At 38.9% G+C, this 10,000-nt stretch overlaps 1 protein-coding gene across 1 annotated transcript in view; it reads right to left on the bottom strand.

Annotated features, from left to right (window-relative positions):
- The window catches only part of LOC138012917 (N-acetyl-beta-glucosaminyl-glycoprotein 4-beta-N-acetylgalactosaminyltransferase 1-like), a 34,686-nt gene extending 25,096 nt beyond the window's left edge, over positions 1–9,590 (bottom strand). The window contains exons 1-3 of the mRNA XM_068859853.1: positions 9,286–9,590; positions 3,888–4,168; positions 1–86 (exon numbers count right to left, since the gene is read on the bottom strand). The exon at positions 1–86 is cut by the window's left edge and continues 10 nt beyond it. Coding sequence (XP_068715954.1) covers positions 1–86; positions 3,888–4,168; positions 9,286–9,529 — 611 coding nt within the window. The 5' untranslated portion in view covers positions 9,530–9,590. The remainder of the gene's footprint in view (positions 87–3,887; positions 4,169–9,285) is intronic.
- Between the last annotated feature and the right edge of the window lie 410 nt (positions 9,591–10,000).

The raw sequence follows: 10,000 nt of genomic DNA, 5'->3' as shown, positions 1-10,000 counted from the left end.
AATGGAAAAAGTGGTTCTCTCCTAAGATCATCAACTGCGTATCCGCACCAACCATACCATTCATGCACATTGAGATAACCAGAAAGCTGGAAAGCAAAATCATATATTTATTGAGCGTCCTGAAATGGGGAAGGGGGACGACAATCCCATTTCTCAGTCTAAATTTGGGCAAAATTTTCTTAGAAATCCCAGTAGTCAAATAGCGGGAGTTATGATATGGAAAATATAATTTTCAGCAGTCCATCACTCTCTTGAATTTTAGAATACCTGTATGTTGTTTCATGATACGCCTCAAAACGAAACGTTGCATTACTGAAGGCGCTAAAGACAGCGCACGATAATTCATAGTCGGGATCGCTTACCCAACTTTCTTTAGGGAAAGGCCTGCTATCGCCTTCTGGCTCGTAAGAAAACAATGCGCGTCAAGGCGGCGAAAAACGAGATACAAAAATCATCAACTTGTCGCGCAACATTGTTTCGTTGCAAGTTTTGGTCGATGTTTCGCGTTTTTCACCTTGCGTGATCAACTTGACCCGCAAGAAAAATATTTGTTGCGGGTTGAAGAAATGCAGGGCGCTGATTGGTTGATTTGCTAGTACACGAGCACATTTCAGACATTTGTTGCGCGACAAGTTGTGAGCTTGATGAAAAACGAGCAACAAAGCCAAAATTTGTTGCTCAGAGTAGATCGGCGCTCTACTTTTCGCAACAACTTTCTTCAACCCGCAACAGATGTTTTTGTTGCGCGACAAGTTGATCATGCAAGGTGAAAAACGGGAGACATCGACCCAAACTTGCAACGAAACAATGTTGCGCGCCAAGTTGAGGGTTTTTGTATCTCGTATTTCGCCGCCTTAAATTGCATAGGGGACCAAAAGAAGTGCGAAGCCAGGAACTTAGAGGTTCCGATACATCGTTGCTAGCATCAGAGGACTCAGAGAGATCCTGATAACGTCTGATAATACTAAACCCATTCTCATCAAAGACTTCCATTGGCAGAATCTCATTCCGGGTGATCAAATACCATTTTCTCCACCAAAAAGTATTGAGGTCAATTGCAGCTCCCATTTTACCCCTTCAGGAACCTTTATATTAGTACTGTAATAGTTTCAGTGATTGTGAAAATATGTTCACCCTAATTGGTCGAGGATCTACTTATGCATTGAAATCATCACCCTATACTAATTGATTTTTTTAAAATACTAGATCATGCAATATAGTAATAATAACGATAATAAATATATTTATGTAGCGCCTATAAAAAAATTCTAGGTGCTTTAAAATTTATCGAAAAGTTAAATAGTTAAAATATGTACAAAGTCATAATGCTACTATAATACTTTTTGTTAAAATGTCCTTTAAAATGTCTCAATATTTGACGAATATCTATAATCACAGTAAAATGGAAATAAAAGTGTCCTTGGACATTAGTGTTCTTTATAAAAAGCTTCTTTAAAAAGGAGTGTTTTTAGTTTATTTTTAAATTACCAAGGTTTTCAGTCCCTCTAATGTGCAGAGGAAGATTGTTCCATATTTGTGGGCCCGCCGTTGAAATCACGATCACCAAAAGTTTTGCATCTTGTTCGAGGAATGATCAAAACGTTTTCGTTGTTACTACGCAGGGAATAGCGTGATATAGGCTTTGATTGTAACATCCCACTCAGATAGGATGGCACCATTCCTTTGAGAACTTTGAATACTTGTAGAGCGATTTTGAACTTTACTCGAAAACCAACTGGAAGCTAATGTAGACTTGTCAGGGCTGGTGGTATATGACTGTATCTAGGGACCTGTTCAGTAACACGTGCAACTGCATTTAAGATATTTTGAAGTCGATCTATTTGACACTTTGGTACACCATAGAAAAGTGAGTTATAATAGTCCAGATGTGAGGTAAGGAAAGCGTGAATAAGTGTAACAGTAGTCTTTTCTGATAGGAACTTTCTGATTTTCTATATTTTGCACAAGCCAAAGAAAGCTTTACTGCAGGCCTTACAAAGTGTGTGGTCATTGTCATAGAAGTGTCGAACCAAGCTCCCAAGTTACGAACTGATGAGACTTTTTTGATCTCGATTGCGCCAATACGAATGCTATCGATTTTGATTTTAGTCAGCTGTTGACGAGATCCTATGACCAGAAATTCAGTCTTGGTATCATTCAGCTTAATTAAGGCAGTTGTTAGTCATCCAGGCACAAATATCAGATATACAGCGTTCTATGGAAAATACTGCATCGTCTTGAGATGTTGTTGAATCAGGTCTGAATGATAAGTATAATTGAGGCACATCTGCATAACATTGAATGTTTGGTAGGTGTTTCTTTACGACGTGGAACAAGCGCGATGTGTACATGATGAATAGTATCGGTCCTAAACAACTGCCTTGGGTATTCCTGTGGCAACATCAAAGTCACGTGATTGTTTTAGGCGTGAACAAAAGTAAAAAAATCTTTGTCCTTTGGATGTGTCAAAAATGCAACTCTAGAGTTTTGATTGGCTTTGCCATCATGATATATATGAGCTATTGTTATATACCTAGACTTTCGCTCAACGAGCACTGTGATTGGTTGATTCTTTGTCACGTGGCCCTGATCAAATTCAAATGTATCCCGACCAGGATTCAATTCCGCAGTTGTTGCCCGCTCCGGATGTTTAGCCGCGATTGTTGCAGGAAAAGTGTAAATATATAACAAAGCACTTAATATCTGGTCTCTCGGGAAACTAGTTAGTTTTATCTTCCCTCGAGCCCTGCTGTTTACCTCGACTTCGTCTCGGGAAACGTGAGGACTCTCGGGAAAACAAAACTAACTGTTTCCCTCGGGACCATACTTAAGTATATAATATTCAACAATCTGTTTAAACCTCGCGTCTAGTAGTATTCGCAAATTAGCAGACCCTTTTTAAGTGGCACATGCCGAATTCCGTGCATCCGACTTTTTTTCGATTTGCAAGCGTCTTTGGTCGAAGACAAATACTGACATGTACTTCCCTTCTACCCAAACAATCCCACAATGCCACATTCGTACAAGTCTCCTTTAAGTTTGTGGAGTGGAGAATCAGGAACCCACAGCCAACGTTGGCGATTCAAGAAAACTTGACATGTAACATGAAAAGCGTATAACAAAATACCAAAACTGGACAATAGCATCTTTTAAAAGTAGTGCGTACTCTAAAATAATATTAAAAACCGGAATGTTGTCTTTCAAAATTGCCTTCATAACTGCGAGGATCATAGACCCTATGCAAAAATGGCTGCCTTTAAATCAGTTATTTGTTCATATTAAAAATAGCCCAACTAGCCTCGTTTTTGAGACAAAAATTCTAAAGAATTTGTTATCCCGAACGAGGTTAGTTGGGCTATTTTGAATATGAACAAAAGAAAAATTTAAAGGCAGCCATTTTTGCATAGGGTCTATAGCTTCACTTAAAAGTTACTTTGGGGTTACTTTGAAAGTTTTCTTTTTCAAATCTTGTTCTTCAAGAGGATCTTATTATTATTATTATTATTATTATTATTTTAGGAAACAAACAATAGTTTAAAGCAAATTCATGCCTCGGGAATTGAATATAACTAAAAATCTAAGCCCTCGGTACCTTTACATTCTTATTTGGCAAGAATTTGACAGAAATCATCTTTAATGAACGCTATCTGGTCTCATTTAAAAGTTGTCTTATTTCTAATCCTTTTTTGCTTAAAAACCCAAATTTCTGATCGTGTTTTCACAAAAGTTTGATCGGAAGCACACATATAGCACTCAACAAGAATATGTAGCCCCATTGCCACGGGGGAGGAGATACTTTCCACTGTGGTTTCTCAAACTAATCAGTTTACTTGTGTCTGCGGCCCTCTTCGCATCTCTCAGGAAAAAAAAATGAATTTCTAACTCACCGATGACCTGTTGCTAAGTCTTTTGCAGTCGTATTGTGTCTCTCCCGCATCGCTGCTTGATCCCTTCAACTCGCTCCTTCGTGTAAAGTTAGTTACTAACGAGGACTCATTTTGTGTTTTGGTACTGACACTAGTTCCGGAATGCGATGACTGATTTTCGCCTGTCGTAGCCCGCTCTTTAAGTATAACATCATTCTCCTGACTATAAGAGTTCGTAGAAAGTTTGAGGGCATCGGAATGAAGAGTAAGCAACTTGATATTTCCTTGACGTGGAATGCAGCCTATGAAAACAAAATAAGAAGCAGCTTTATGTTAAATATTTGAGGACAAAACAGACTAGGGGTACTATCCAGGGGACTCTCCTAGTCTTTTGCTCCTCATGTTTTCCACCACTCTTCCACCTCCTATTGAAAACATGAAGTACAAACTCTTAGATTGTTTCACAGCTCAGTGATCCGCAGAGCAATGTTCTGCAAATGTACAATCGTGTGTTCGCGTCCAGTAATATCATCCTTCAAATGAACAGAATGCGAAGAATTATTAAGCAAGTGTTTCTTCAAATTGCTGCATTTTTTTTTGCAAACAGTAACCGGCAGGTCTGGCCGGCCAGTTCTGACAAAAGGAAAGTGCTCTAAGCTTCTGGCAACGAGATCTTCGTTGTGACCGTCACAACTGATTGCGGACATGTAAGGATTCCAAAATGATGCCCAGTGACTGGGTACCATTGCCGTCACTACACAATACGGCTACACGCTGTGTATGCCATTCTGACGTCATAATAACTATAGTTTTAACCAACCACATGTTCAATATTACATATCATTTAACATGACTCTTATAAGATTTACATCAAGTCCCCAGGGTAGGGATTTTGATCAATACAATACAATACAACTTTATTTCACTACGCTAGCCACAACAAAAGCTGGTTTCCAGGTGGGGCGTAGGTAAACGCGTTACAATAAAGTATATATATATATATTGAGTCATTGCCGCTAGCAATTGCGCATGCTCACTAGCTCGCTAGTTTGAGCACACTGGCATGGCTTAGATGTACCACATGTGTGGGACATTTGGGGTAGCTTTATAAGCTTAACCTCCATCCCAGACATCAACACTGCACTGATGAGGCCCAGAAGGCCGAAACAGTACTGTCTGCAGTTAGTTATATATATATATATATATAGGGAGTCTGTAAGTCGATTTTCTCGTGGAACAGTGCTCAATACGTTAAAGCAGAGCGGAATAAATATTTTAAGAGGAAAAAAGGACGCAACTACATTTCCCGACAAGCCTGTTTCGTGAATCGCTTCACTCTTCAGGGGTTTAGAATGAAGAGTGAAGCGATTGAAGAGTGAAGCGATTCACGAAACAGGCTTGTCGGGAAATGTAGTTGCGTCCTTTTTTCCTCTTAAAATATTTATATATATTTCAAACGCAAACTTGCCTCCTCGCCCTCCATGCCTTCTACTGGATCGCACTGATTCTATGTAATATACTTCTATTTTAAATATATATATATATATATATATATATATATTTAAAATAGAAGTATATTACATAGAATCAGTGCGATCCAGTAGAAGGCATGGAGGGCGAGGAGGCAAGTTTGCGTTTGAAATCAGAAAGCGATTTTGCGGTCTTTGCCTCATAGGAAAGATTATTCCAGAGCATTGCACCACTATACTTAAAGCTGCACTTCAAAAAATTTGTGTATGGCCTTGGAAGTGCTAGATCAGTCTCGATATTCCTAAGATTGTAATTTATGTTAGTATCATTCAGCTTTACAAAGGAGTTACTCAGTTAGGGGGCAGATAGATTATTGAGGATTTTATACATAAGGGTAGCCTTTGTATGGAAGCGCCTGGTTTCAAGGGTTTTCCATTTCAGGTTATTCAACATCCGTGGACCTAACATTATATGAAGAGCCTGTAATAACCCTTCCCGCACGATTTTGAATTTTTTGTAATTTATCTTTCAGTTGCTTACAAATGTATCCCACAGAGGTGAGCAGTAATCAAAATAAGGTTGAATGAGTGATCTGTATAAAGTTATGAGGGTGCAGAGGGGGACAAAAGGCTTAATTCTTCTCAAAGCACCTATGCCAGCACATGCCTTTTTACATATATACTCAATATGAGTTTCAAATGTAAGCTTTTCATCTAGTAGAACTCCCAAACATTTGTTAGAGGTTACGCGTGAAACCAAATTATTATCAACGGAGATTACATTAGGTAAATCTCCAGATTTAGTGTTCAAATTATATGTTGACCCAACAACCATTAACTTAGGTTTTGAGAGGGTGGAATTGGAGCTTATAATTATTACAGTGAGCCAGTCGCTTAGATTTTTTAAATCAGAATTTATATTATTGGCAAGTGCGCCAATATCAAAACTAGAGGTAAAGATTTGAGTATCGTCTGTATATAAACAGGGGGTAGTGTATTTGCAAACAATTTGGTAAATCATTTATGTAGATAAGGAAAAGGAGAGGGCCAAGAATAGAGCCTTGGGGAACTCCACAGAGTAAGTTACTTTGAGAAGATAAGCAACCATTTATTAAACATTGTTGTTGTCGGGCAGTAAGATAAGACTTGAACCACATCAATTCTCTATCAGCGACTCCATAAAACTTAACTTTCTCTAGTAAAATCGAATGATCAACTGAATCGAAGGCCTTACGAATATCAAGAAAAACTACACCTGTAGATTTTCCCTTATCCATATTATCAGACCAATCATCGCACATTTGAATCAACGCCGAGACAGTCGAGTGGAGAGGGCGGAAACCAGACTGGAATTTAGAGAGAACAGAATGAACTTTCAAATAGTGATAAAGCTGTTGAAAGACTTCTTTCTCGAAAACTTTACTTATTATTGGCAGGATTGAAATGGGTCTATAATTTCCCATAGCACGACGGTCATTGCCTTTATAGACCGGGCACACACGCGCATTTTTCCAGTCATCAATAAAAATTCCAGAGGAAAGTGACAAATTAAATATAAAAGTCAAAGATGGAGCAATTATACTAGACGCGATTTTAAGGACCTTGGCAGGAATCTTATCAAGGCCAGTGCTTTTCGACACCTTTAAGTTTTTTAGCGTAAGCGCGACATTTTCCACTGGTATATTAGAGAATCGAGCGGCTGGAAAACTATTCTGAATGTTGCTGAGATATGTGTTAACGCTATTCGAGGACCTTTTCGTTGATTCAGCGGCCAAAGTTGGTCCTATGTTTACAAAGAAATCATTAAATGACTTGGAAATATCTTTATCGTCAGAAACAATTTTATCGTTAACAAGAATATCATTGACAGGGGAAGATTTATTACCTTTGCCTGTAAGTGAATTTATTAATTTCCAGCCCGCCTTAGGGTCAGTAGCCTCGGACGCATCGATTTTCAGGCGAAAGTAGTCAGATTTCGCTTTACGCATTATACAATTTACCTTATTCCTGGCAGATTGATTAAGTATCCAGTGGTTGTGCGAGCCGTATTTAATAGCATGTTTTTTTATGATAATCTCGTTCCTTCATCATTTTCTTTATGTCAAACGTGAGCCATGGTACTGATGATTGTCTCACACGCATATATCTGATAGGGGCATGGTGATCTAAAATTGCATTAAAATCAGACTTCCATGCTTGCCAAGCTAAGTTAGGGTCGTCAAAACATTCAACATTTTGCCACGAGGCCCTATTAAGGTCATTAATAAAATCCACTTCGACAAAATGTTTGAAATTTCGAACCTCTTTAATAATGGGTCTAGTTTTGGGTACAGCAAAACGACATATCCCCAGATTTGACATGGCTACCATCTTGGATACTGAAGAGGGCTTGGAAATCAACCATGCTCGATCCCAAGGCTTTTCCCTCCCCAAGTAGTGAGGGAAAGACCCTGGGAACGAGGTTGGCTGTAAATAACTCCGCCATCTTGGAAGATACCTAGAAGGAGTTCGAATGTACTTCCCACGTTCGTGAGAGATAGCTGAACGAAAGGTGAGTGGTAGGTACATAACTTGCACTCTCATTGTGTGCAACAAGGTCTAAAGGGTATTATTCTGGCCACTAGTGGGGGCTTTTGATACTTTTGGCCCATTATTTTGTCGCGGGGGTGGGGAGTTTGGCTCATTTTTTCACCCAACTCAGTCCCTTCTGTTTTTGAATAACACGTACCACAGGACACCCAGTGAATAACACTTAGGAAATTCAAAATGCCGTATTTTCGAAACGAAAGACGTCACGGAACTGGAAACTTGAAAAATATTTATTTCCAGGTCATCTTCCACTTCCTATAGATAAAAATTAAGAAGCACTTGCCAATTTGATGATCTGTAGTTTGACAATCACGTACAACTTAACCATAGGTACCCCAAGCTCACGGAGAATCGTTGTGTTACATAAATTTTATGAGGATTTGTATGGAGAATTTAGGACATAAAAATAGAAATAAAAATACATCAGAATTTCTTACCCTGCCTCGTTGTCTTATTTATGGTATGTTCTTAGCATTTCTAGCCGTTTCAGCGCGATTCTAGGGAGTTTTAGTTTTACCGTTGCTCTGTAATTTAAGATAAATTTAGATAGAGCAAACAGCAAACCTACAACCCACAAGAATAGCGCTGAAATGGCCAAAGTACGCCACGAAAACACTGATAAGGTATCGGGAAGACAAGGTAAGGCATTTTTGTTCGATTCGTGTTCTTTATTTTCGACTCCTAAATACGTTTGCAAATTCCCATAGAAACGCTTATAATTTTAACTGATCGTGATGCTCGAATTACATTGTTAGCCTGGGGCACCTGTGATATCACAGCTTTGTTTATCTCGTAAACGGGCTAAATATTCCAACAAATGTTTTCCCTGAAAGAGCTTTTGCGTTCCTTCAACGCCTTCATTAAACGCGTAAACTGGCTCAGTTGGTCGGTTAGAAATTAATTAAACAAAACACGAAAGCTGCGAGCAGTAACTGTTATAAGAATAAAAAACTCACCTCAAATCACACAACTTTATTCTTCACAGATCATCGTCCGCGAACACGAGGCACCCGAGGATTTCGTTCGTCCTCGCCAACTATCTGCAAATCATACTAATCTTCGGAAAACCCAGAAGATGCCGGCAACAGTGACTACGCGCATGCGCAGTCGTCACAAAAAAAAAAAAAAACTGATGTCGAGTCGGTGCGAGGAAGGTAATATAGGTTTCATTTCCCCACTTCTTTCTTCGTCAGAGCAATTAGCTCATGTTCGAAAAGTTAGCATTCGAATTTCTTTACAGGTTAGTCAATTTACAAATATCAATGCAACTCAGTTGATAAATCCATTTCTATAATTCGGCTATCGACTTACTGCAAAGATAAATTACAGGACACATCAAAAGATGAGATTTTCAATCATACCTGGAGTCTTGAAAGCCGCAGAGCAATCTTGAAACAGGACAGAATCTTTCCGTAATTGATCAGCAATGAAGAACAACAATTGCAGTAAAACTACGACTGCGAAGAGCCATAAAAATAACTTATATCGAGACTGCGGGAGAAAATAAACACTCGGCATTAATTCTTTCTTGAAACTTCGCCCCACAACTGGTCTTTCGTCGGCAATGATTTGACGGATCTTCAAAAATAGACATAAAGATATCATTAAGTCGCTACTTACAAAACAGACAAAAGCCTTTTTCAATGACTGTTGCTAGGTTATGGACACAGACCGCAGAAAAATGCCAATGTTTAAAAGAAAAAGAAAACGAATTCAACCATAGGGGACCATAGAAACTGTGTCGCCGTTTATTGCGTTCGACAGAACGCAGTTCTAATGCAGACTGAATTGAGATTTTATGGGACAACCGGTCGGTAATTGTGCCCCCCACAGAATACAGCAAGGGTAAACACAAATGACATCATCGCCATTGTTATTTTTGACCCTATTTGGGAAACTCATTGCGTTGAGTTGTTTTTCGCAGCAACGCATTTGTTGAATTTTCAGAGAAAAATGTCTCGGATTAGATCCAAGAAATCGAAAACCCGATCGGATTTTCGTGTAGTACCGGTAATTTTGTTCGATTTTGCTCGGCAAAAGAGGGCAAAGAAGGAGTAAACTTAATTCGATCTGAAG

The sequence above is a fragment of the Montipora foliosa genome, chromosome 8, assembly GCF_036669935.1.
Source record: "Montipora foliosa isolate CH-2021 chromosome 8, ASM3666993v2, whole genome shotgun sequence".
Classification (NCBI taxonomy): Eukaryota; Metazoa; Cnidaria; class Anthozoa; order Scleractinia; family Acroporidae; genus Montipora; species Montipora foliosa.
Note: the sequence above shows the minus strand (reverse complement) of the source record. Positions and strands in the feature narration are given on the sequence as shown.